The sequence below is a fragment of the Oryctolagus cuniculus genome, chromosome 10 (genome assembly GCF_964237555.1).
Source record: "Oryctolagus cuniculus chromosome 10, mOryCun1.1, whole genome shotgun sequence".
Lineage (NCBI taxonomy): Eukaryota > Metazoa > Chordata > Mammalia > Lagomorpha > Leporidae > Oryctolagus > Oryctolagus cuniculus.
In genome coordinates, this window is record NC_091441.1 from 120,927,664 (window position 1) to 120,955,303 (window position 27,640).

General features: G+C 59.2%; 1 protein-coding gene across 11 annotated transcripts in view; it reads right to left on the bottom strand.

Annotated features, from left to right (window-relative positions):
- Positions 1 to 350: 350 nt before the first annotated feature.
- ITPR1 (inositol 1,4,5-trisphosphate receptor type 1) overlaps positions 351 to 27,640 on the bottom strand; it is a 299,108-nt gene continuing 271,818 nt past the window's right edge. For all 11 annotated transcript variants that reach the window (XM_070050022.1, XM_070050021.1, XM_070050014.1 and 8 more), the window contains 7 exons: positions 24,395 to 24,590; positions 22,688 to 22,780; positions 21,913 to 22,052; positions 21,374 to 21,539; positions 18,959 to 19,119; positions 5,661 to 5,822; positions 351 to 1,537 (listed from right to left, as the gene is read on the bottom strand). In XM_070050022.1, the coding sequence (XP_069906123.1) occupies positions 1,451 to 1,537; positions 5,661 to 5,822; positions 18,959 to 19,119; positions 21,374 to 21,539; positions 21,913 to 22,052; positions 22,688 to 22,780; positions 24,395 to 24,590 (1,005 nt within the window). In that variant the 3' untranslated portion in view covers positions 351 to 1,450. The remainder of the gene's footprint in view (positions 1,538 to 5,660; positions 5,823 to 18,958; positions 19,120 to 21,373; positions 21,540 to 21,912; positions 22,053 to 22,687; positions 22,781 to 24,394; positions 24,591 to 27,640) is intronic.

Here is a 27,640-nt window from a genome sequence, read left to right on the forward strand (position 1 = left end):
GCTCATTCAACGGGAACTTGGTCGGGACCCAGTTCCCAACACGGTGGTAATGGTTCTCATTGTCGGTGTGTAGAGGAGTCAGTGTGGAAAAGGGCACCGAGCACGGCCCGCTCTGGCTCTGGGGCCAGCACAGGCTGAGCGGCAGCAGGTGTGGAGTGGGGCAGAGCCCGTTCCTGCCCGCAGCCAGATGAGCGAGGACTGCGCGGGCTCCGAGGCTCGCTCATGGTGCTCCGAGCCGCACAGGCAGCGTCCTCTAAGCATTTCCCGAGTTAACGTGGCGAGCAGCTGAGCAGAGAAAGCCTGGGGCTGGGCGCGAGGCACGCTGAGTGAGAGCCTGCAGCCGGTCGCGGTTTCTTATTTCGCGTAGTTTATTAAATAGTTTATATATGCATTTACAAACTGTACTCATTTCAGGACTCTGCTTTCAGTACATTTTAAAACTTCTGTGCAGAGATTCTCTTGTAAAATGAGATCCAGATACAAAACTGGGCAACAGATAGAAAAGTCTCCTTTCACACTTCTCATCCATCAAGCAATCAGGGTGGCGAAGAAACAAAACCCAAACGCGGCTTTCAGAGGAAGGGCACGTCGGTGTCCCGCTGTGAATTCTAACAGGGTGGTTCCTGTTTGCCCCTACACGGTTGCATATAGCGCTACTACTTCTAGCTACTGTGCTACGCTGCTTCGGCCTGCACTAGGTCACCTGCGAGCCATCCGTCACGCGGTTCTTCCTGCCGTGGTCAGAATTCACGCACGAGGTGACACGGACCGCTCCGCGCTGTGCATTCATCCCAAACATTGCATAGAAAGTTCCCTTAAAAAATTCTGTAACTTCCTCACAAGCTAAAGTAAGAGCCTCTAAACGGCTCTTTTATTTAAAGAAATAGATTAAATGATCTATTTAGAAGCCTAAAAGTATCTCTGAAACTAAAGTTGCTTTTCCTAAAATGAGCGCTGACTTTACAGTTCATGGGTGGGGCACGGCCCCCGAGGCCCTGGCGCCAGGAGCTGCAGCCTCCCTGGAGGACAGGGGCACAGCCCGCAGGCCCGGGGCCTGGGCTGCGTGTGCGTCTGGCAGCAGCAGACTGGACGCTTGACCGTTTGACAGAGAATGAACACACCAGCTTCAAAGACGTGACTCCCGGCAGGACACTCGGGAGTTACAAGTTCGTGGTGATTGCATAATTTGTATTGCACAGTTGTATAAAAAACATAAATACTGGCTATTCTAGCTTTAAATACAAAATACATGTCATATACTTTGAAATCTATGATCTGGTTTCAAGTGCAAATCAGGTGCTTTGTTTCGTCCTTCCAAAAAAGGCATGGTAGCGTTTTTGGCACAGATGACCGTCGTCCTGCCGACACGTGATTACGACACGTACCCCGGGCCCGGCGGGGCGCTCCTCCACCGAGGACCCACAGCTGCGCCGAGCCGCGCCGCGCCCGCTCAGGCCGGCTGCTGCGGGTTGACGTTCATGTGCGGAGGATGTCCTAGAAGACCGATTCTTTGTTTCTGCTTCCTCTGTTCTGTCATCTGGAAAGTTAAGAAGTTTCATCATTAGACACAGACACTTCCTGTGCGTCAGGCTGCACAGCACCGCGCGCTGACCTCTGTGGTTGGGGTTTATTCCGAAACCCACTTTCTACCGCGTCACTCACAACCCAGGGCGCGGCGGGGAATTCTGCCGCCCAGTCATGCGAGGGAGCTTTCATAAAGCAAACAGCACAGGATTCTGGCTTTCTGATGGGTTCCCAGGCCCAACAGTGCCGCCTGCTCCAGCGGGACTGGCACGCCCCTGGTCCCCAGTAACCGTGGATGTGCTGGTTAGAGGGAAAAATGAGCCAGACCCTGCAGGAGAGGGGACACAACCCCACTGCAGGGCAGAGGAGTCAAGGCCGTGGGTACAGCCAGGGCCTCCAGCCACACACCAGGCCCGGCTCCCCACACCCAGAGACGCAGACTCCACTCGGCCGGGCTGCCTCGGGGCACACTGGCTCCGCCACACTGAGCTCCTCCCTTCGCCCCTCGCGTCCGGCCTGGGAGTGAAAGCTGAGGGAAGAACTGGTGGCTGCAAGGGGTTAAGCTGCGACTCGCAGGTTTCTGGCTTCCTAAAATCAGAGGACTCAGAACGCAGCCGTGGGGATCCGGGAGACTTCGTTCCTGACGCCTCGGTCGCCCACTGTCTCCGAGTCTGGTTCCTCACCCACACCAGGGTGGGGGCCGTGCCCCGCTGGCTGCGGGCGGGAGTGAGTCACCAGACGCGTGGCAGCCCAGTGTTCACGTGGGCAACGCTGCCTGGCCCGGGGAGGATGTGACACCCGCCCCATTGTCCCTTGGCAGAAAAGTGGTTCCCCACCCCTGCCCACACAGGGAGGGGGACATGCACCCTCCCTCGGAGACGGGCACCGTGTTCCTGACCTCCCCGGCACAGGGCTGGCCGCGCAGCACGCGCTTCAGTGGGGTTCACGGGAGCCAATGTGTGCTGTGAAAGTCCCCCGGGCGTGTCTCAGTGCTCAGGGCAGAGCGGCAGCCGCTGCTGGGGGCTCCCCGGGAGAGGCGCTGCCTGCTGCAGCTCAGACGCGGTGTGCGGGATCGAGGCGCCGGGCAGAGGCGGGCTCCGTGCGTGCTCCGTGCGTGCGCCGTCCGCCGTGCTGACAAGTGCCAGGCAGGAGACGCTGCTGGCCGAGAGCTTTTCCCTCATCAGCTCCCGGCCTGGCCAAGGCGACACGCAGGGTCTCTTCATGTATTTTTAACACGTTTTCCAAACAGTCTTTGGGGCACTTGACCCTTGTTTTTGGATGAGAGAAGGCCTTGAAGACTCGGCACAGAGCACACAGGGCGGAGCCGCCTGGCTGCTGCTGCGTCTGTCACCACAATGGCAGGCATCGAAGGGACAAATGAGAAGAAACTGGGCCAGCACTCAGGCGCATGGTCCTCTGGACAGTGCTCGTCAGCCAGTCACAATGACAAGGGGACCACCAGGATCTCAGACTGCAAAACCCCTGGACACAAGAGGGGACCCGAAGAAAGCCAGGCGACATTCCCATCCACACAGCTTGCCATCAGTTCCCTCTGCCTGTTCTCACACATGCGATGTGAACGCATCGTGTCACGAGGCAGCATTAGCGTGTCATTCTTACCTGCATCAAAACACACGTGAGGAAGGACCAGCATCTCACGTCTCTCCAGACTTGCGATAGACAACTGACGCGACAGGAATATTCACCCTGCGCCTATAGCAACCCCGAGGTGCTGACACACAGACATTCTCGGCGCTGTGCAAGGTCCCATCTGGCCGAGGGGGACCGGCAGAAGGGGGACTCTAACCCTAGGTTGTGTACCTAGGGTTACTTCTCACATTCAGAACCAAGCCTGGACTGGCTGTTCCCGCCTGGGCTGCAGTCTAAGCCACCAGGACACCGGGTTTACAGTCAGAGGGGGCCAAGAACCGAGCGCGCGCTCACCCAGGCCCCAGAACACACGAGGCGAGCGTCAGCTGGTGTCACAAAGGCACGTCAGGTCCTGGGGCTCTGGCGTGTGTGCAGTCTGAACAGTGTGCAAACAGGAACACAAGTGCTTGCACATGGACAGGAGGGGGTGATGGCCTGTCTGTCCCCGGCCACTGAGCTCCTGCACCACCTGCCGCCAGACTGCCACCTCCTCCCACACTCGGTGTGCTTCGTCAGTCCTGTCTCCCAAACTGAACACACGGCCCATCTCTGTACCCAGCGCTGCCCCTGGAGTGGCTTCCACACAGGCACGTGAGACAGGAGGACTGAGGGCACCCAAAAAGGTACCAAGAGCTGGAACAAAGCCATTTAAACAGGACCATTCTAGTACCTTCACGGACCTCAGCCGTGTGCGACCACGTAAGCCAGTGCTGTGGTTTACTACAAGGCATCCTAAACAAAGAGCAGGGGAAAAGAAACAAGCATCATGAGGAAACAATGCAGGGATCTGAGAGTAAGCCCAGCCTGGACGGAGCTGTGGAAGCACACGTGTAGAACAGCCCGACCCTGGACCGTGAGAATGCCACGCCTGTGCCGTGGTCCGGTAGGTGGCACACGGCAGTCACCGTGTCCTCAGCGATGACACGGCCCTGACACTTGACCACCACCTTCAGCAGTCAACCACGACAGGCAGAGTAAACTCACGGAACCCAGCAGACGAAGACCAAAATCTGCACACGAGCGAGCCCCGACGGGGGCATCAGCAGCGCCTGCACCGTCACGTGGGGCTGGGTGGGGTCTGCGGGGAGGAAAGGCGGGCGCGGGGAGAGGACAGCGGTCGCCCCGGTCCTGCTAACCCCTCGCCTCCACTCACTCCTCCAGCGAGGCTCCTTGTCTGCAAGGCGGGCGGCGCCGCTGCCCGAGCGAATCACACCGTGAGGTCTCAGCCCTGTAGGCGAGGGCAGCCAGACTGCCCCAGCACCCCGGACCCAGAACTCTGTACTAAACTGGACACGCTTGGTTTCTGATTTCAACAGGAACAAGCCAGCAAAGACCTTCCGAGCGGGGGAGGGGGAGGGGGAGTGTGCAGGACGGAGCTCGGCTGCACTGGCACACGAGGGCGGCAGGCCTGCCCGCCGGGCGGCAGTCACAGCCCGCTTGCCTCGCTGCTCAGAGAGCTGAGCGCTTCCTTCGCTCAGTGTCTGTGACGTGGAAGCTCGGGCACCCAGGCGGGACTCAGTTCTGTGGCCACAGTCTCACGGGGAGAAGGCAGCCGCAGCCTGCCAGGGGGTGGGCACGGCAGGAGCGGGAGCAGACAGCCTGGGCGCGGGCCGCTCGGTCACGTGCATCACGTGTCACGTGTCACACAGCAGGGGCGTGGAGTAAGACACAGTAATCGGGGCGTCTTCTGTCATTCTGCGTCCCGCTGATTACTCACTGTCAGTGGGCTCAGAGCTGCGGGCAGCCCTCCTACCCCAGGCCTGGCTTCTCTCACTAGTCCGCTCCGGTGTGTACTGAGATGCAAGGAAGACCCCGAGACCTGACGGCATCCCGGGGCTGGACAGGAATCAGATTCACTATTACAGACACTCAGGGAGAACGGGCGTTGGCCTCCCACACCTAACACTCCAGGGCAGGCAGCAGGTGACTGCCCCTGTACTTGGGTCCCTGCTACCGCAAGGGAGACCTGCATCTGGTTTCTGGCTCCCGGCTCTTGGTGGCATTTGAGGAGTGAACCAGCATGAGGAAGATTTCTTGCCCCCTACTTTTCAAACTAACAAAAAATAATTATTTTAGAAAGAAAAAAAAAAACACACGCATACATACTCAAGCCTGAGAAGCCCCTCCAAGAGTGGCTGGCTCTCAGGCGGTCCTGCGGGCTTCCTGGGTGCGGAGGAGTGAAGATGATGTAGGCGCACTGAGCAACTACCTCAGCCAGAAACTTGCCGGAGCCGGCCCGTGGGCAAGACGCCTCTGGCCGGCCTGGAGCCTGAGGTCCCGGGGCGCAGGGGCGGAGCGGACGGGGTCGCCTCTCCGGCCCCCCGGCAGGATGCAGGCGATGGCGGCACGCGGCTATGTGTACAGTCCGAGTGAAGGAGCGCACGTACCGCGCCCCCGCTCTGGTTTTGCTTCCAGTGAGGAGCCGTCCCCGGCAGCACCAGCAGGTGCATGGGGCCGCAGCGGGACGGGTTCGCGCCCTCACCCACCTGGTCTTTGAGCTCCGACAGCTGCCCCGAGAGGTTGCTGACCAGTCTCATGGTGGACTCCAGCTTCTCCTGCAGGCTGCGCAGCTCGTTCTGCTCGCCCTCCGAGTCGCTGCTGACCAGGGACATGGCTCGCATCCGTGGGAACCAGTCGAGGTTGCGTTCCTGTGGCCCACAGGGAGACAAACGCAGGGGCGTCACGGGGAGGCCGCGGCCGGCAGAACTGTGTGTCTGTACTTCCTCATGAGTATCTCTGCTGTCCAGCACGAGTCACGTGCTCTGCACTGGGCAGGTGGGGCTGCGTTCCAATAAAACTTTATTCACAAATACTGGCGCAGGTTGGGCATGGCCCCAGCCAGTTTGCTACTCTCTGTGATACACAGGAGACGGTAACCTGTTTACAGCAAATCACAATTCCCTGTATTACAGTAAGGCCATTCAACTGTCTGGACTCCAGGCTGTGTACTACCGAACACAGCCATACGGAGAACCACTAGTGGACCAAAAAAAAAAAAAAAAAAAAGAAAAACAGCACAGACAAGCCAAGCCACCTTGCGACTCCTCTCAGAGCAGTTGCCCCAAACCTCAGGGGCCCAGGAAGCAGGAGCCCAGCTCGGCTGAGCAACCAGAACACAACAGGGACTTGGTTCCCCTGCTTCCTGCATGGGCACCACTGACGAATGCGCATCGTGGCTGTGGGAGGAGAGGACATGGGCTGGGGGAAGCCATGTGACTCTGCAGTTCACAGCACAGGCACTCTAGCACCTGGCCTTGCAAAGGGAGAACAGGTGTCCCCAGGTGACCCTGGTGTGGGTGGCAAGGGCGTGGAGGCCAGGTGGAAGAGGAGCAGAGGGGGAGGGCCCACAGGTGGGCCTGAGGACACACACAGCAGCCGGAGAACTCGGCTGTGGGTCAGTTCTGTCACATGCAAAAGGGGCCTCCACTGCCCAGAGTGTTAGCGAATTCACCAGAACCCGGCTCTCAACATCTTCCTTATGTTCATTTGCTGAGCAAGCCCTACATAAACACAGAACAGAGGTTTCCAGTGGTGCCCACCTGAGTGAGGTCCTCCAGAGATGCCGGGAAGCTCATGCCGGAGCCTATACCCGGCATTTTAATACCCTCAGCGCCCGGACTCTCTGGAACAAGCGACTGGCTGACTACAGAGGAAGACTGTCTCCCAGCCGATCCCCCCTTCGTTCACAGCGCGGGGGAAGTCAGGGAAGTCTGTGAAAACCAGGCCGCCTGCACTCCCAGCCACGTACTGCTCCTGTGCTGGGCTCTCTGGAGCAGACGAGCAGTGCAGACGGCGGCCCCAGCTCTGGGCCCAAGCGTCTGAGCCTGCACGCAGGAGGCCCCTGCGCCCTGCTTCCCCACGGGGGCTGCCCAGATGGGGCACGCGGCTGAAACCAGAAAGCTGCTTTTTAGAACGTTTAGTTAATAACAAACAGCTGCCAACATCCACGGTGAAGCCCACACGTCTTAGAGCAGGACATCACACTGAATCAAGTTTGGAGAAACAAGCGGAACACTGCCAAGAACCATCTTCCTTGCTGCAGGTCACCTTGGGCCCTGTGCTGACCGCACAGGAGACCCGCTCTAGGTGCCTGCCCGCAGGGTCTCCCTGGGTACCCAATACTGAAACGCTGGGGTAGGTGGCATCCTGCTGAAACCCTAAGCATGGAACACAGCTCAACTGCACAGAAGGTGCAGCCTGCGAGGCTGCGCGGTCCCCGTGGCTGCACGCAGTGGGCAGTGCCAGTATTTTAATTAAATAATCACTCTGGGCTGTTGCATGACATCTCAGGTTACCACGGAGGACCCAGCCGTTAAAGTTAATCGGCCATTCTAGCTCCTGCGCTCTCGTTTCCAGCTGCCTTTGCATCCTGAGCAGAAGGGCGAGCTCTGCGGCGGCGCAGGGTTCCTCGGTGCAGGGGATCGGCGCTCTGGAATCGAAGTGCCGGCCTCTCCCAACCGCTAGTACGGGAGCCGAGAGCACCCGAGTCCAGCTGGGCCCTGCTCAGCCAAGACCTGAGGACCAAGTGCGGGCTTGTGTGCGAGCTCCAGACTCCTGCTCACCGCCCGGGCTGCCCGTGCAGTGCTGGGGAAGTGCACTTCCTCCCAGACAGTGTTTACACACGAATTCATCCTGGGTGAGTGTGCGTGGTCGTGGGCGGAGGAGGGGCACATCTGCGATGCATCTGCCAGCCCGGCTGCGGCTCCTCCGTGCCTGCTGCATACCAAGGGCCTCAGGCAGCGTCTGCGGGTCCGGTGCTCCCACAGCCCTGCCCGTGCGGGCGCTCCCTCCACCGCCGCTGACACTGAAGTGGCAGCAGGAAGCAGCTGGCCGCAAGTGCTGAGGTTCTGGTGAGCTCTTTTCTAGGTAAAGTTGGAAAAGTCCCCGCAGAGCAAACACGGGAGTTTTAGACATGGGGGCGGCACTGACCAGCCCGTACTGTGTCCTTGACTGGAAAGGGGAGGGGGTGTGAGGAGGGGGAGGAGGAAGTCGGACCGTGTGATGCAAATGCTAATCATTCTGAGAAGCGTTTTTTTCCCTTTCCTAGGTTCCACTGAAGAGCCTGTTCTGAGAAAGCCTCCAGAGCAAACGGCACCTCCGAGGCAGTGAGCTCAGGGCCAGGACCCTGCTGCCCCACACGGCGGGCTCAGCAGGGCGGCGACACTGCGAGCAGGCAGAGGCCAGAGCCTCAGGAAGGCAGGCAAGCTGGATGTCCCCAGGCCGCCTGCAATGCTCAGGTGACAGCAGTGAGCAGAGGGAGGGGGGCAGACGCAGCGCCCTGGGTCACCTGCTCCTGCCACCTGCAAGAACAAAGGGCAGACTCTTTCCAGCTCATTTTTCTAGGATCAGAGCAAAAAAATAAAAAATTAAAAAAAAACCCGGTAGCCCTGAGCGGATGATGTTCACGGCGATACTTGTGTTCAGTGGCTCGACCTGCCACATCCTCTCTGCTCAACAGCCTCACACACCCGCCCAGGGACCAGGAGCGAGAGCGACAGAGCTGGGGCCCTGAGGATTTTTATGACGAAACCCTCCCGGGTGACACTTCTCCCGCGTCCATCAGCACCAGAAGCGCGGGAGTTCAGACAGGAGGAGACGCAGGATTGGTCTGTCGGTGGCAACACACACCACAGCCACGCCGAAGGCGGCTCGCGGCCACCTGGGCAGCGTGAGGGAGGGGAGCACGGCCTAGGTCCTGCTCCAGAAATGCCGTCTGCTAAGTCGGAAACGGATCCCGCACCTCACATGTGTGGGTCAGCCCCGAGTGCAGAGCTCCGCAGACCCAACTCACACAGAGGATCCCCGCTTCTCACGAGCTCTGTGCATCTGTGCCACACTCACCACTGCCATCTGTCAGCACGATCCGCAGCGCCACATACTCGGAGCTGAGGCTGAGGACGGAGGGGCCGAGTCAGCCCGCTACCGTGCTCGCTGTGAGGGTCCGACGGGGGAGTGCTGCCCATAAACCGGAAAGCGCCGTGCAGGAGGAGGAGGGACTGACTGATGGAAGGTTCATGGAATACGGAATTTCAAGATGCTCATCTTGCTGCAGAAACTTTTTAGAAATCTGGGTGGCGTTTAGCTTAGCAGGTAAGATGCCGGTTAAGACACTCGTGTCCCACCTCCGAGTGCCTGGGTTCAACGCCCAGCTCCGCCTCCTGAGTCCCCGCTAATGCAGACCCCAGCAGACAGCACCGAAGGCTCAAGGACTTGGGCCCCTGCCACCACGCGGGAGATCCACATAGAGTTCCTGGCTCCTGGCTGCAGCCCCAGGCCAGCACTAGCTTTTGCTGGCATTTGGAGACTGAACCACTGGATGGTGGCTCTCTGTGCCGCTCTCTCTGCCTCTCAAATAAAAATTAAAAATACATTTAGAAACTCTGAACTGATAAGAGGTGTTTGAAAAGTTCACAGCATGCATTTGATGAACAAAAGCTACGAATGGATGTCAAATAGTTTTCTGCAACAAAATAAACTTAACTGTCCATTCCATTTTCCGAGGGCTTCTCGAAGCACCTGTGTGCTATGAATCGCTGTCATCTGCGCCAGGTCACAGCGCTGGAGCACGGGCAGCCCCGTGGGCCACAGACTGGCTCCGATGTCAGCGCAAAGGGAGCTCCTTTCTTGCTTTGGGATAAAACTTTAGACGGGGCCAGTATTGTGGCAGAGGGGTAAGCTTCCACCTGTGATGCCGCATCCCGTATCAGCACTGGTTCGGGTCTAGGCTGCTCTACTTCGAATCAAGCTCCCTAATGCTCCTGGGGAAGCGGCAGATGACTGCCCGAGTGCGTGGGGCCCTGCCACTCACATGAGACACCTGGATAGAGTTCTAGGCGCCTGGCTTCAGCCTGGTCCAGCCCTGGCCATTGTGGCCATGTGGAGGAGCAAACCAGCCAATGGATGATCTCCATTGTCTCCTTCTCTCAAACTGTCTGTAACTGCCTTTCAAATAAATAAATCTTTAAAAAAAATTCTAGCAGGGTGAATTTTTGGCACAGTAGTTCAAGATGTTGCTTGAGGCACTGGCATCCCCCACTGGAGGGCCTGGGTTCAAGTGCCAGCTCCACTCCCGATTCCAGCTTCCTGCTAACACTGGGAGGTGGCCAGTGATGGTTCCAAGTACCAGGGTTATCTGTCACCCACATGGGAGACTCAGACGGAGTTCCTGGCTCCTAGCTTCTGCCTGGCCCAGCCCCCGCTGTCGTGCATATCTGGGAGTGAACCGGACATGGGGGAATCCCTGTCTCCCCTTCTGTCTTTGAAATAAAAAATTAAATTTTTTTTCAGAGCTACTGATTTCTCTCTTACCGACTTCGCCAGGTAAAGGTTGTTAAGATGCTAAGCTCTGGGCAGTGTGACCCAGTAGGCTGCGTTATAAAACCTCCCGCTGGGCTGGGCTGGGCTGGGCAGTTACCCTTCCCAGACATGGTTTGTTCAAAGACAGGCTCCCGTCAGCACAGAGAACCACACCCATTTCTGATGAAATCCCTGGGCAGAGCCACCTACAGGATCACTCTCTTCAAGTCCTTCTGGGGCCACAGGTGCAACCGTGAGAAAGCCGGGCTCGCTTTGGGAGTGGCCGGCAGGGTCTTGGGCACCTGGGGCTGACAGGCTGGAGATACCAGATGTTGGGGGTGGGGGAAGCTGCCCTCCAGAGGGTCCAGAGTCGGGCCCGAGCAGCTAAGATCAGTAACCAAGAACCAGGCTAAGTCACCCTTCTCCCAAATCAGCATCCAAGCCATCTTGTGACATTCTGCTTAGGCAACACCACTGTCTTCACTCAGCTGAGGGCACAGAAACCTCCATCATGTTCTCATGGCTATGGGGCTGTCGCCATTTCGAGTGGTGCTCTCCTGTTCCCTTCTGGACCCTGTCAGTCCGAACTCTGATCTCTTACTTTTATATAGTATCCACTGTTTATCTGAGGCCTCCACAGCTTTCCAAGTTCTCTGCTGCTATTCCTGGGAAAAGTACTGTCTGACCACAGCCCCACACCCACTAGCTGCACAAAAAGGCCGGCGTGCACATGACAGGGTCCCGCTAAGCTGTGCCAGGTGAGAGCTCAGTCTCTGGCAGACTTCCGGACTGAAGCGGCTCTGCTCGAAGTCACCACCGCTGTGCCTGGCTGGGGGGGCCGCATGGCTTCATGTCCTTGTTAATCCAGTTCCTCGGTCCCTTCCAAGTCTCTTCCCACGCCTGCCCCTTGCACGCTGGCCCACACAGGTCTGCCTGCCCCTCTCCCTCTCTTCCCTAGTGCACCTACACAAACTCCCGGCGCCATGTGGCAAGTTGCTTCGTGGCATCCGAGAACTACAGATAGCATCAGGGACCTGGTTCATTTTACAGGTGGTAAAACTGAGGCCCGGAGGAGATAGGTTTTGTGCAAAGTGAGAAACCTCAGTGTCTGGCCCAACCCTGACACCTTCCACTGCAGTGACTACACTACCCCCAACTGTGCTGTCCTCTCCCGGTCCCGGTGTGCCCGGGACATGCCAGCAGGCTGCACTCAAAGACGTGCGCTTCAAGGCAGGCAGCTACGGGGACGTGCTTCATGGCCGGCCAGTCAGGGCGGGAGCGTGCGCCAGGTAAGAGCGTTTTCACGGCTACACTTGTCAGCAGCAAGTGACACCACAGCCTAGCCCCGTCCGTCTCGGCCAACGCTAGCCCCAACAGGAAACAAAGGAGTTACGTAAGGCAAAGGACTTAAAACTGTCACCGGGGGTGTGGCACTGTAGGGCAAATGGGACAGGCCCGTTGGGGAGGGGGTAGCGGAGGGGGAGCCGCTCAGACTTGCTGAGTTGGCAGAAATGTGTGTGTACGCAGCTGTGTTACATGAGGGCACTTCCGACAGCTCCTGGAACAAGAACAGAATGCACATTTTCCAAGATGTGCACACACAGGTGACACTTAGCATCTAGCCCCCTGCCCGACCCGGTGAACTAAGCAGTGGGGAGAACTGGTTCCCAGCAGCGTGGCCTCCTCAGGTGGTACCTGACACCTGCTGTGCCCAACCTCGCATCCCAAGGCCAAGGTCTCCAGGGTCAGACTTGGGCAGCCCTGGTTTCCTGGGCGCTGCTTTGCCATACAAGCTCTGCTTGGCAACCCCAGCCCCTCCGCACCCTCCAGGAAGAGCACAATGTGCCAGGGGCTTCCAGACAGGAAGTGGGCGCAGGCCGAGCAGACTGCTTTCCCTGGACGCCGGACGGCGAGAACAGGCGGGGAAGCTGGGGCTGCGTGGTGCAGCCGCCACCTCGGAGTGCCAGCTCAGGAGCACAGGGCAGGCTGAGAGCTCACTGGCCATGAAGCCAGCAAGTCCGGTGGTGCTGACGCACCGTTTCCACGACCCAGAAGCCAACGCCAGCTCCCTCTTCACGCCTCCCTCCCTCGGGCCGCATTCTGGGGATCGGGTTTACAGGGCGGCACAGCCTGTATCCTGTCCCCCATGGAGGGCTGTCGGGAGCCCGAGTGACCTTTACCAGACACCCCTGGACTCCAGGGTTCGGCAGGAAAGCTGCTGGTACAGCAGTGACAGCACTGTCACAGCGAGAGCCTCGGCCCAGGAGCCGCCAGCGCACTCCCTCCTTGCCGCAGCCTCACCAGAAGCCCGGGGCGAAGTCTGTGCCCGTCACTGCCCACCTGCAAAAGGCACAGGGTGCCCACTCACCTCGCCGACTGCCAGGCCCTGCCCATCTACCTGCCAGGCAACAGGGACACCTCGGGCGCAGGGAAGGTCAGGGGTGCCTCGCTCTCTCTTCTGCAGCCCAAGTCTCGTCTGGCAGGGACTCTCATTTCCAACGTCCTTGAGCTCACGACGGCTGCGTCTCCAGGCTCAGTTCCTCGCTCAGCCAGCCCTGCTCCCGGCACCCCAGGGCCTCGATCCCGTCTGACTGTGGGCCACAGGAATCTGGGGCCTTCCTTGCTGCCCAGAGCCCCTCTCCCTGGGCCCATCACCGGGTCGCCGAGCTCCGCAGGCAGAAAGCTGCGCGTCTGTGGCTGTGCAGCACACCCGGCTCTCCTGGCCGTCAGAGGGGCGAGGCTGCCACGAGCTCCCCTTTCCAAGAGGGAGGTGGTTCAGCTCCCAGTCTGGCCTCTGTGAACGGCACTGGCCAACTCCACGGAGAGGCCGAGCCAAGGGCTGGGGCCAGGGTCCCTTGCGCCTGGTGCCCCTCATGTCCTGTACTTGGGGACTATGCCCGGGAGAGGTCTCCAGTGCTTTCTGGTGCAGACTCCTGACTGCCAGGAACGCACTGGGCACACAGGGGTGCAGGACCTGGGCTCCCCTCTCTTGGTCTGGACAATCACTCCTCTGCTTTCACTTCCCCGTACGGCTCAGGCGCACAAAGAACGCAGCACAGTGGAGAACCTCCCGCGGGGGCCAGCGCCGCGGTGCAGGGTTAAAGCTGCTGCCTGCAGCACGGCCGTCCCATGGTGGAGCACAGGTTCCAGTCCTGGCTGCTCAGCTTCCAATCCGGCCACCCTGCCAATGTGCCTGGGAAAATGGTGGGAGATGGGCCGAGTGGCCTATGCAGGGAAGCTGGATGGAGTTCTGGGCTCCTGGCTTTGGCCTTGTCCAGCGTTAGCTGCTGTGACCATTCTGGACCTGGCCCAGTGGTTGGAAGATCTCTGTGTCACTTGATCTTCCAAGAAAATAATTTTTTAAAAGATGACCTCCCATAGGGTACTGTGTATATGTGTGGGAAGGCAGAGGGAGAGGGAGAGAGGAAGAGGAAGGGAGACAGGGCTGTCCCCCAGCTGTGAGAGTCGGCAGAAGCCTGCAGGGTGACGGCTGACCCTGCTGTCCGAGCCGGGAGCTGCTCTGTCGTGATGAGTCACAGGGCTGTGGAGCTGCTATCTGGCTAAGGCTCTGCTGAGTCCCTTGCCCTGTGACAGACAGCCGCTCCCTCTCCCGCAGTCTGGCGGGCAGAGACAGGCCGCCCGTGTCAGGCTTAGGTGAGGGCCCAGCAGTTACCTGACTTCAGCAACCTCAGGTGAACAGGCATTCACGAGCCACTCTCAGGAGCGCTCACGCCCTTTCCACCACCCTCTGCAGCATGAGGAGACTTCGCAACGGCTGCTGCATAATGCAACTCAGAGATGTTTATTTTGGTCAGAAAATGTTTGAAATTCATGCGTACGAGGTCTTCAGGCAGCTGATGGAAATGCATATTGAGAAAAAACCATGCATGGGTTTAAATCATTTTTTGCACCAAAATACACATCTTTTAATTCCACTTCTCGTGCACTTTTAGGAGTGGCGCTGTGCTGGGGGCAGAGCTGAGAACGAAACCCTCATCCACCAGGATTCAACACCTCGCCACGGGGCTGTCCTGCTGATTTCCAGCTTAGCTCTTCCCTCTGCTCCCTGCCCCGTGCGGCCTTTCTCAGCTGACCTCCTCCACAGTCAGCAGCTCCAGCACTGCTGGGGGGGGTGGGGGCGAGGGGATGAGCCAGCCTGGTCAGAAAAGCCAGATGCAGCCGGACCAGTGGCCGCAGCGTGTGACAGGGAGGGCTGCGAGTGCCTCCACGGAGGCCACCCTGCTGGCGGCCACACCTGCACGTGTGGTCAGGCTCTGACGCAGCCCCTCTGCTCCGGCTGTGTGGCCTGTATGACCTGTTGGTATGAATGCCGAGAGTGCTGCCAACTATACTGCAGTGACAGCTAAGGGGATTATTCCACACGGAGAACCTGAACACAACCTCTTAGCAGCTAACATCCAGTCAGCTCAGCCTGCTCCTTCTAAAACTGCATGCTGGTGCACTCTCGGCTGCTCGGCCCCTACGGTGCAGTAGGCTCTCCCCCCGTCTTACCCTCCGTGTGAGCAGTTGGTGAACGTGCTGTCCCAGCAAAGACAAGCCACGGAGCAGCCTGAGCTCCCGGGGGCCTGCAGTGTGGGCGGCCAGCCGTCTACCTGATCCCCTGCCTTATGTGTGTCGTTCCAGACTCAGGGCAGCGAGGCAGAAGTCCATGGGCTGGAAATGAAGTCTGTATTTCGTTCGCCAAAGAGAGGCCTTAGGTTTCAGTTACCGATTCATCTTCAGCAGCCTCCCCTTTCAGTTTCCCGAGTTTGTAGCTTTTGAGGACGACAGCCTCCTGCCCTGGACCTGCACAGCTGCGCCCTTGCTCTGGCCTGCACCGCGCCCCTGCTGGTGCGGTGTCCAAACCCTCAGCACTCAGGATGAATTTCCTACGTATTCACACAAATACATCCCTTTAAGTTGTCATCTACAGCAGGAGAAATGCAGCCAAACAGTGCTAAAATCCCTCAAAAAAGGGCTGAGTGACACATCCGTTACTGTGAAAGTGTACGTGCCTATCAAGGTTGAGCGACGCATGCTCACTGCAAAAGGCTATCAGCAAAACTCCGACAGCACCAAGATCCAAGTCCCTGCGGGAAAAGGAGAGGGTTTTCTCCTGAAAGCCGGGGTCAGGCGTGGTCAGCCGACAGTGACAGTGCTCTGGGAGCGCAGCCGGCTGGGGCCTGAATGAGCAGCGCGAGGCTGCGCCCGTCCTGTGTCCAGTGTCCTCCCGGCACTCTACATTATAGTTCCTCTGGCCTGCGAGTCCCAGCACCGCCCGCCAGCAGGTGCCTGGGCCAAGGCACAGAGCTGCCAGGGACCCAAGTGTAATCTCACGATATCCGCGACCGTTCGGCTGTGATCCGCTGAACGCAGGCTCCCGCTCCCAAAACCGAGTGAGGCCATAACTGGGCCATGAAAGCAAAACAAAACCTGTGGCTGGACTTTACAAGAATCTGCGACCAACTCACCAGAGAAAGAACTGTAACCTCAAAAGTTAAGGTCACCGAAAGATTTATAGTTTCGAGAGAGGAAGACAGAGGGATTTTCCACAGGAGGAAGTTCTTAGGGTTGAGATGGCCATCTCATGTCTGAGGGCCTGGGCCTCTCGTGGTCCTGGAGCTACAGGAAACGCCACCGCTGCCAAGGCCACTGCCAGGCCCCGGCTGGCTGCACCTGCACCCAGCCCAGCACCTCTCGGCGACCTTGCTCCTCTCCAGATGGCAGGACTACCCACTGCAATGGAAATGCTATGCAAACACCTGCCTGCAGGTGCTCAGGGAACAATGAGGAGGAAGGAAGTCTGTTCCTGTTCAGCACATGGTTTTGCTCAGAGTATTCTCAATCCACGACTGGACTCCAGTACGTTTTACCCACCAGGTCTCACTCGTGGCTCTCACGTGTCCCACCCACGAGTGTGCACATGGGGCACTTGGGTCAGCAACATCCCATCTGCCCAGGTTGACGGGCCAGGAGGGAGCAGGGCTGAACCTCACACTTCACACTGGTGGGCACCAGGCTGGCTTCCCAGAGATGTCCCACCTCCAGTGAAAGCAGAGCGTAGAGGAGACTGCACGTTCCGTGGGGTCTGCACAGACAGCAGCCACCGCACCCACAGCAGGGCCCGAGGGGTTCTTGGGAGTTCCTTCAGGGCCGGCGAGAAACACACCATCTCCAGCGGGAGAGAGAAGAGCTGTCACCACGGCGGCAGGACAGCTCCAGAAGGAACCAGGGAGAGTGTGTGTGCCAGCACTGCCCACCTGGGGCACAGGTACAGGCAGGCCCCTCCCTCCACAGAACGATGGCTGGACTTGCGCCTGCAGAAGCGGTGGGTGGGAGGTCTCCCCCTTGGCAAGAAGGCCCGGGAGACCCGGCCGCTCTGCCTGTTTCCCAGGGGCACTCCAGGCAGGGTCCAAGTCGAGCTCCGCCGCAGCTCTGTGGACCCCTGGGGCTCTGGCCCTGCTGCAGGAGTCAGATGAGCACCCAAGCCCCTCCCTGCCCCCCTGTGGGTGGAACTCTCTTTAGGCACCTGGTAGGGACTCCTGTGGCTCCAGGCCTAGATGCCTGCGACTGCCCTCCATGTCCTTTCTTGGGTTCCTCTTGTGCGGATTTAACCAACCGTGGATGGAGGATATTTTTAACAAACTGTGTACTGAACAGGAGCAGACTGTTCCCTCGCAGGGCAGCGTCTAACAGCTCCGTGCATGGCGCTCAGGCTGCACTGCGCACCACAAGTCACCAAGAGTGTTTACGGCCCAAGGGAGCCTGCGCATGGGTGAACTGCAAATGCTTTGCCACTATGCTAAGGCTCACGCAGCCTGCACGCTGGTATCACAGGATCCTGGACGAGTCCTGGCAAGGGTCACGCCCTGCTTCTGGCTGGGCGGAGTTGTGTGTCACGCTTCCCTGAGCTGCTTGGCAACTGTGACATTCAGAGTTCAGAATACGCTACTGGTTTGGGGCTTTCTCTTAGTAAGTCTCAGACAATTGGTGAATGAGGCCGATGGGGAAGGACAGGGTGCTGGTGGCCTGGCTGGGTCCGGGGCAGGACACAGGTCACCGAGTCCGTAATCCTCATCAGGTGACCACTCACAGGACTTCCTGTAGTCTCTGTGACCCACAGAGTGGCCGGGCTGTGACTGCACAGCCAGGCACTAACCTGGCACCAGGGGACATGCAGAGGCAGGAAGGGCCCCAGGACTGCCACGGGCGCCTGTGACAACCAGGGGCCCAGATCAGCAGCACAGCTCCCAGGGCCTGAGTCCTGGCGTCAGCCCCGCTCCCTGGCTCAGCCCCGCCAAGCTGCTCCCAGCGGCCATCTCATTGCAGACGGCATCTCTGTCTCCCCTCCGCTGCTCTCAGGCTCCGTGTCGTCACCTCCCCCTTCCGCCCCCTTGCGAGTCAGTCAGGTGCACGCTCTCTTCTTTCTCTGGTCCCTACCTGGTCCTAATGGCGGCTACAGGACTGGACGGCAAAGAATTTCAGAAGCAGAAGAGGACTGAACACACAGACAGAGTCAGGACGACTTCTACGCTCGCACCTAACGGGCCTGGCCGCTAATCCCTCTGGCTGCAGCCTTACTTCTCAAAGGGGATGCAGGCACCCACGGCTGCTGCAGACTCTGAGCCAGGACGTGAATTTTCACAAGGCTCCCGGATGACCCACACAGCTGCTAACAGCTGAGTCGCACACAACCAGACGGGGGCCCGGCTGACAACGGGACTGCAGGCAGGGCATGAGACGCACTCCTGCACCTGGCACGTGAATGGCGACACTTACAGGAACACACCTGGCCTCAGGGAGCACGGCAGGACAAGCCTGGAGAGACTCTCCTGGGCATGGACCTGCGGAAGGGCTGGCTCGGGGAAGCCTGACGAGCACTCCCGTCCAGGGCAGCGGGAGGAAGCGGAGGCAGTGAATCACCGCGGCCTTCTTGGAAGCTCACGCCCACCTTGCCCAGGGTGCGCTGGTGCTCATGCCTCCCACTGCATCACGTGCAAGGAACTCAGAGGCACCCGGTCTGGGACGTGCCAGCACACGCTGGCTGCCTTCCCAGAACCCCAGGCGAGGGGCTGACAGCCCGCAGGCACCCCGCCCCCCAACAGGAAGATGAAGTGGGACTTGGCTCCTCCAGCACAGGGTCTCTTCCTAGGAGTCACAAAGTGCCTGTGGGACGCATGGTGGAGGCCACGCTGACCAATGCTGGGGGAGGCCAACTCGCACCTGCGTTGGTAGACACTGGAGTGCTCCTTGCAGAACAGCGCGGGGGCGTCAGGAGGAGAAATGCAGCCTGGCCTGAGGAGGGCAGGTGGCTTCCTCCAGGCCCTGCTCATGCTCCAGGGCGGAGCACCCGGAGGTCAGGGGGCAGTACCACCCCCTGGGAAGGGCCTGTTTCCACCTTGAAGCTGCCCTCGGCGCCGGGACCACGCTCTGAGCCGAGCAGAAATGGCAGTGCCCACACCTGCGCCGGGTGGTTGCTCCCACTCACCTTGATCATCTCGGCCACGTAGCTCTCGGGCCCTGTGTACTCGGTGGAGTCCTTCACCTTCACCAGGACGATGAAGCACAGGTAGTGCCACATGTTGTGCTCCTCTTTGATGTGCTCCTCGAAAGTGACCGTCTTATTGTCAAACTTGTCTCTTTCCAGGCCTAAAAAGACACACAAAACCCGAGGCCCCACGTGAGCAGCCCGGGCACAGAAACCACGCCCTCGGCACCGCCCCCAGGAGGCGGCCACGGTCTCCCTCCCGCTTTACAACCACGTGGGCTCTGCTGGCCTCACAAACGCATCCCTGTCCGGACGGCGCCATGACAACAGGCAAGTCCGTTTGGCTGGAGGCCGACTCCCACCTCTGCCACTCACCAGGTGCTGCGTCACCCCTGCCTGCCTCAGCTGTCAGCCAGTGAGAAGCCTGCCACCTGGCAGGCAACCAGAGAAGGCCGGCTCCCCACTCCTGCTGCCCGCCCAGACAGACGCGGGGAACGCCTGGGACTCTACCTGGCGGGTTTATCTCTTGCAGAGGCCTGCTGAGCGACCCTGAAGTGAGTTCCCACCCTCTCTAGGACCGAGCAAGCACACAGACATACCGTGGATAACACACACAGACTCCTCCCCTCCTGAGAGGCGCACGGCAGCACATCAGGGACTGGCGCTGGAGCCATCGACATGAACTCACCTTGTCCACACGCACACACAGACACAACGTTAACACAGGTGTGTGTGAACACACACACACATGCACACACAGGCCTCTGCCCCCGGCTGGGGCCCTCGCAAGCCCTGGCAGTGCCGGCACACCTGGCACCCAGGTCCCAGGCGGGCTGGGTCACCAAAGGTGAGAGGAGAGTCTGGGCTGGGACTGTCTTGGCCCAAAAAGCAAGCAAGTCACAGAAAATGACGGTGGCAGAACGTGAGATGGAGGGGCTCTCACGGCCATACTGAGTGTGGTCTGAGACAACAAATTACGTCAGCACTGGATCAGAACCAACGAAATAAAGCAGAATCCCGTGAGTCCATGCTGTTACAAATGCAAACAACGACGTTTTTCCTTAAAATAAAAAGCCAGCTAACAACTGCAGGAGGAACAATGCGCCATAAGCATCGTTAGTCGACAGCCGAGTCACAGATGGATGCCGACTGCAGCGAGCAAGTTCAGCACTGGCAACAGCAAGCGTTCGGGGCGCCCACAGATCCCTCTCCCCACCCCAAGTCACGTCCCAGTGCAGGCCTGGCGTCAGACCCTCTCCAAGGTGGCATCACCAGGTGTGAGGTGGGCTGGCGTCCCGGGCCTCTCCACAGAACGCACAACAGGCCCAGCGCATTCCCACAGGAAACACTCTGCCCTCTGCCACCACGAGCAAACTCCAATGCACCCAACATCAGGGCACAGCGCAGCCCCTGAGCTCGCCCCCGTGCCCATGGGGGCTGTGAGAGGACGGCTGGGTGAGGGAGACGTGGGAGTGAGGCCTGCGGCTCAGACGCTAGTCCCGAGCCCGTGTCAGTTTCCCGGCGGCGACAGCTGCACTGTGCACACGTGAGAAGATGTAAACGGCGTCATGTGAGCCGCTCACACTCAGACTGCTCAGACACACAGAGCACGGGCACGACAAAGCCAAGACGCCAGGGCCGGAGTCCGGGGAGCCGAGGGCGCGGGCACAGACGCCTCACGCTGCCCCCGCCTGCCCTGCAACCTGAAATCCCCAGCAGAATGCTTGGAAAGCTTTCACAGGGGCCAAAGAGGACAGGATTTAAGTCTGGAAGTGGAAAATGCTCATCTGAAAATGCACACACCAAGAAGGAACTCCTCCATGTACTGACTACTTCCTGAGTAATCCTGAAATGACCACCTGGTGCCTAGCTCTCCACCCAGCTGGCCTGCGTCTACTTGCATGCTGGCATTCCAGGTGACCACGGGTGTTCCTGTAGCTCTATGCTACGACTGTTAGTAAGTTCTCTGGCCCTAATTCTCACGAGAATGCGAAGTGTCTCTTACTGCACCTGTGCTACAGGTGAGGAAAACGGTCAGAGAAGGCAAGTGACAGACCCGCGGCCACGTGGCCACGCAGGGCGGAAGCCGTCAGGACCCGGGGCTGCTGCCTGAGCACCAGCTCTCAACTCTACAACCAGCTCCGGGGCCTCATCTTGTCCATGCAGGCCTGATGCGCAGGCCAGGGCTGGAGGAGAGCTCGCCCCTGCAGTTCTCTGAGAATGGGGCAAGGCACGCTCAGGCTGCCCACCGGCGGGCCGGCCGGCCTGCGAGGCACTGGTTCTGAACTTGTGTGGTCACGTCGCTCCTGAGAGCAAGCTGCCCAGAGCCGTCAGCCCTGCCAGAGCAGAGGCGATGGCCTACTGCGTGCCAGGCAGGGACGGGAGGGGTGGGAGCAGCAGCACGCACACACTGACCGCAGATGAAGCAGGTGGTCTTCAAGATCTCCTCTTTCTTCTGCTTCTCGCTCCTCAGGTCGGCAAAGGTGTCAATGATGACCCCGAAAATCAGGTTGAGGACGATGATGATGACCATGAAGAAGAACAGGAGGTCGTAGATCACTCTCGCGGCAAAGAGGGGCTCCTGGGAGGGCGAGGGGGGGTATGCGCTGGGGGGGGGCACCCTCACGCCTGCCCACCCCAGGGCACCACTGTCAACACAGAAGGGTTTTAGAGCAGGTGACACATTGAAAACGGTCTCAGTGCCTCTTTTCACACCTCGGCCTGCATTTGAACTCCCCAGGTGCACAGGACTCACCTGGGAGGACCGTAGAAATGGGGTCGCCCCGAAGGGCCACGAAGTCTGCAGCCACCCCCCACCCCGCCCCACCCCGCCGCCCTGTGTGGACTGCACCTGGTGCAGGGACAGGAGAAGCCCCGACTTGCAGGTTCCGCCAGCCCCTGCGTCTGTCAGCCCCTGCTGGCCCCACCCCGCCCTCCCCTGGGGCCGAGGATACCTCTTTGGACGGCTTCCTGAGCACGTCGCCCACGCCGCCCCCACTCCGCAGCCCGTGGCTCAGCACAGTGACGATGCACATCAGCAGCGTCTCGCACGTGTGCTCCTCGTCCTGCTCCGTCTCCCCGACGGGGATGAGCTCTGCAACACGGCAGTCACGGCTCAGAGGCGGCAAGGACACCCCCACGTGCCGCAGGACTGCGGGCCGGGCCGGAAGCACCCCCCACCTCCCCGCGCGCCATCACCAGCTGCCTGCCAGGCCCAGGGTCAAACGTCTCCCTTGAAAGCAAGGCCGCCTGAGGCCATTCTGTTCGCACCACTGCCTCCCGAGCCTGGGAAGTGCTGCCCTCCCTTGTGCGCTCCGAGACGCCGCCTGTCTCCTCGGGGTCCTCAGTTCTCATCCCAGCTATGGACGAAGCCTTCGGATACGCTGCTGCCTGCACCTGCAACTCCACCTTCCTCCTTGGCCATGGCTCCTCCGCTTCAGCTTAGGTGACACCAGGGTGACCCTTCCCCCGCACACACTGCCAGTCGCAGCCGGCAGCTTCCTCCCGGGAGGGAGTCCCTGTTTGCCCAGCTGCCTCCCTCATCACTGTGTGGACAGGACGCCACAGCCGCAGGCAAGAGCGGGCCTCACTGAGCACAGGAACGACCCACTGAGCAGCTGCTAGCTACTCCCCCCCCCCGCCCCCCTTCCTGCTCCCGGCTGGATGCTGCTCTTATCTGCTTCTAGCACCGCCTGCTCATCTAAGTGGGGGCCACGCGGGAGGTCCTACCTTCCCCGGGCTCCAGGGAGGAGCAGTTGCCCCCTGTCTCCACCCGACACACGTCAGAGTACAGGAAGTCGCTCGCCAGGCTCTCGCCGGACTCTGGGAGGGAGAAGCAAATGGCAGGTGATGGCAGCCTGGCGCGCATGGCTAGCATGTGTGAAGCACCCAGTTCACGGCTGATGAGACAACTCTTCACACAAACACGGAAGCCCACAGCAGAGGGGTGACGTACACTTCCCCACAGTGACGTGTCACTTAAGCCTGCCAGAAATACTGCACTTCATGGCACCTCTCCAGCTTGCAAGACAACCACGGCTGACGGCACAGACCCCAGCAGGACCGACACCAGGGTGCGTGAGGAGCAGTGGCACCGCTGGGCCCTGTACAGCGTCCTGGCCCAGCCCAGTTCGGATCCCAAGTCTAACCTGGCATCAACCTGGCGGTTCGAGTTTACAGGCCGTGACCGCCTCTGGGAGGGGGAGACAGAGCCTGCCTGGCTCAGCCCGCCATGCCCTGTGCTTTCTCCAGACTCAGATGTCAGATGCAGAGCCGGGAGCACTTCCCTGGGGAGTGCCAGCCGTCCTAACCACCCCTCGGGGCTCCAGCATCTTCTGCTCGTGCTCTGTGTACACATGGCAGAAGCTCACGGTAAAACCTGTACCTGTAATCAAGCCCCAGAGACAGCACTGCCAGCAATTTGGGATATATTCATTCATATTTTTAAAGATGTGTTAATTTCAAAGTGACAGAGAATTTGAAAAAGCCATATATATATATATATATATATATATAGAGAGAGAGAGAGAGAGAGAGAGAGAGAGAGAGAGAGAGAGAAAGGGGGGGGGGAGGGGCAGGCAGGCACATAAACATACAGGACAGAGAAAAAGGGATCTGTCATTGCTGGTTCACTCCCCAAACAGCCGCAATACCCAGGTCTGGGCCAGGTCAAGGCCAGGATCCAGGAACTCCATCCAGATCTCCCGCATGGGTGGCAGGGGCCCATGTGCAGGAGCCATCATCCACTGCTTTCCCAAACGTATCAGCAGGGGCTGGACTGGAAGCAGAGCAGCTAGAACTCAAACCAGCACTCCGATACGGGACGCCAGCGTTGCCAGTGCTGGCTCTGCCCACAGCATCGCAGCGCTGGCTCCATCCAGATGGTTTTAAAGACCCTACTGCAGTGATTCTACTCCACCTTCTGGGTAGGTCGGCATGCGTGTCTGTGGAGATGCACACCAGACTGGGCACTCCATGCCATGGGATTACCGCACTCTGTGGAACAGCCCCTGACACGGAGACTGTTCCCAATTTCGTCCCACCATGCGCATCCTCCCAAACATGTCTGTTTCCACGTGCAGAGTCAGCAGTCTGTGTTTAAGGTTACATTTCTGCGAGTGGATTTACCAATGTACACTCCTCTCGCTTTCAGTATCTACTTACGGTCCCCCTGCTCTGTGACAAAGTTGAGTGGCACTAGTTTAAAAAGCCATGAGTGACCAGCTGGATGGGACACCTGGCCACTCGCCCTCAGCCTCTGATACACTGCACTGCCCTCTGAACCAAGTGGGAACCAGGTCCCAGCCACTGCGTGCTATGTGTGACAAGAAATACAACAGGGGAATGGCTACACTGCTAACATCACCATTTTCTTCAATTCCGTCATAATCAGGAAATACTCTTTGAAAAGCAGGAGAATCAAGATTGCATACCCACCTGGGAGAGCTGTCTCGTTGGGTAACCTGTCTACCTCCAGGATGAAGTCATCCTTGAAGAAGAGGTAGCCCACAATGGAGAACAGGTAGACCAGGATCAGAGCCAGCACTGCCGTCAGAATGATGGAGCGGCCATTGCGGGTGACACTCTTGATGACGTTGAGCAAAGTCTCTTCTCTGTATACTAAATCAAAGAGCTTTAGAAACAGAAGGACGACAAGGTGACAAGGTGGTTTTTAAGATGCCTCTCATTTGATACGCGTCAGTACCACACAACAAGCCGCCGGTTGACAGGCTGCCCGCCCTCCTGGGAGTCACCCAGGAGGCACCCGGCTTCCTGTCCAGCAGCGAAAACAGGTCTGGCAAAAATCAGAAATATAAACAGGGGAGGGGGAGCAGGACACAGGCGCGACTTCAGGTAACACTCGCAGCAGCCTGCAGGTCCTGGAGATGGGAGAGACCCCACCAGGCAGACGAGTTCCAGAGACCAAAGGAAGAGGCAGTGCCAGGGTCTCTGCCCACACACACCGAGGACAGGCCGACCCAGTGCCGGTGAAGGGCCATGCGCCTGCTCCCGCAGCCCAAGTTCTCCTGGGGAAGGCAGACATCCCAACCAGCCAGAGAGACTCGGCAGAGCGTCACAGCTCAGCTGTAGAGGCTCCGGAGACAGGGCCGGGGCTGCCCGCTCCCTCGCAGCCCATTTCCTCACCTGTAGACTCATCAAGAAGAAACGCACAGACGGCTGAATACAGAGGGGCACTTGTGTGTTAGTGCCGTGGGCATCACCACCGACTTCTGATGAAGACACTGGGCAGGAGGGGCACATGACTAGCACACAGCAGGGGCCTGTGTGGTGGACACACCAGGGAGCCCAAACTCCTAGCCCCCTCCCCTAGTAAGGGAGATCCCCGCAGTCCCCATCAGGCCCACAGTCTGGGCTTGCCCTCTGCTGGACCTACTCTTTGCAAGCACTTAGCTTCATGGCACATGGAGGCTCCCTGGGGGAAGAAGCAGGGCGGAGGGAGGGGTGGGCCCCAGGCCCAGGGTGAGATTTCTGCCGGGGCGGGGGATGGTAAGGAGCAATGGGGGAGAGCTGTCTGGGGTCACTCTCAGGCCTGGAGGCTGGTTTTTACTTTCTTAAATTGTAATTATTATTTATTTATTTATCGGGGCGGGGTGGGGGGAGGAGAGGGGGAAGAGAAAGAGAAAGAACATGTGTGCTCCCATCCTCAGTACCCAGGGCTGGTCCAGGGCCAAAGCCAAGATCCAGCAACTGGAAACTCAATGCAGGTCTCCCACAATGCAGGTCTCCCACGTGGTGGTCAGCACCCCAGCTACCTCAGTCACCACTGCTGCCTCCCAGCGTCTGCAGTGGTGGGAAGCTGCACTCAGGAGCCAGAGCCCGGAATCAAACCCAGGCATTTGGATGTGGGACTCGGGTGCCTTAACCACTAGGCTAAATGGCCACCCCTATTTTTATGGATCAGTACGCAGGACTTGTGCAACGATGAAGCCAGGGCAGTGAGCCCATCTGCCCCTCGGAAGCTAGCCTGCAATCTGGCTTCTGGAAGACATCTAGTCCTCTCCCACAGGCTGGGTCCTGACCCCTGAATCTGCTGAGATGGGATGAAGCCAGATGCCCACTGCGGGGCCCGGTTTCCTTACCCCCACAATGAGTGGACGGGGCCAGCTGTCTGTGGGTCCAAGTCCGCGTTTTACTATCTGAGATCATTCTCCCCTCAGTTAACTTCCCACCACCCTGACACCAAGCTGAGCAGGACTGGGAGGGCTCTGGGTAGAGGGGGTCGTCAGAGGGGGTGAAGAGCAGCCACGCGTCGGGGAAAGAGTACAAAGGCCTAAGCACGGCTGTTATCGTTGGTTAAAAATTTTCCAGCAGCTCAACAGGCAGCAGGACTCAGAGCCACCACAGATTACGAAGGCCAAGTGCATGTGCTCCATGACTACAAACCAGAGACTTCACTGGTTGGTGATTCCTGACAGTGACACCACGAACAGTCCCAGCATTACGGCACAGCAAGTCACGGCTGAGACGTGGCACGGCCTCCCTCATGAGCACGCGCTCAAGGCTCGGTGGCTGCACTTCCAATCCAGCTCCCTGCTAGTGTGCCTGGGGAAAGCAGTGGAAGACGGCCACAGAGCTAGGGCCCCTGCCACCCACAGGGGCAATTCGGATGGAGTTCCAGGGTCCTGGCTTTGGCCTGACCCAGCCCCAGCCCCAGGCCCAGCCGTTGTGGCCACTTTGCAGCTGTCACCAGCCACATTCAGCACTGCACAGACAGGCACGAAGGTGGAGACACCCCAGGAGCACACACGAGGGGCATCTAGGCACCACCTGGACCAGTTCTCTGTTCTGATCCTGTCTGTTCTCCAAAAGTGAAGTGCACTCAGGGAGTGCCTGGGCCACGAGTTCTCTTCCCTCTCTGGGCACGGGGAGGGGTCTGGGGGCAGGGACCTGAGCTGCACGGGGAGTCGTGGTTTCACCAGGCTTAGATGTCCTCGGACGGGAGTTGCCCTTCTGCTTGGCCACCGCTGACTGGATGACCTGAGTCCCAGCTTCCTCAGTGGACAGGAAGGTGGCATTTAGCTCCAAGGGGGCCGTGAGGGGTGGAGACGGAGCCAAGAGAAAGGGTGACCGCTGTGTTGCAGACCGTGCTGGTGGGGAGGGCAGGGAGCAGGCTCATCACCATGCTCCCCTGCCCCTGGCGCCTGCCTCGGCTGGCACCGCAGTGACTGAGAGCAGACTGAGCACGAGTCCAGCTCTCCACCAGGGAGGCAGCGCTGTCTGATCTTTCGGAATGGACACCCTGCAGTGGGCACAGAGAACCCCTGAGCCCTGCTGAGGGAGGACACGGCACTGTGGACATGACCATGTGCCACAACTCTCAGACATGGACACGGGATCACAGGGACCAGAACAGGCCACACAATGGCAAGTCCAAGTAAATCCTGACCTCAAAGGACAGCCAGACCTGTTCTACAATGAGTCCCCGAAGCCCAGTGACACTCACCACTAAAAGGACGAGCGAATGCTGGCTACCTCCTCACACTGTCTCGGGCAGGGGAGGGAATACAGGAAGACGAGGACAGTGGACACAGCTCTGAGGCCCTGACCTAACAGCTCTTTGTAGCTCCTACAGCAGCCCCATGGGGGGATACGCCTGTCTCATTTTGTAGATGGGGAAACTGAGGCATGAGGCAGTTAACTAAACTGTCCAGAATCCACATG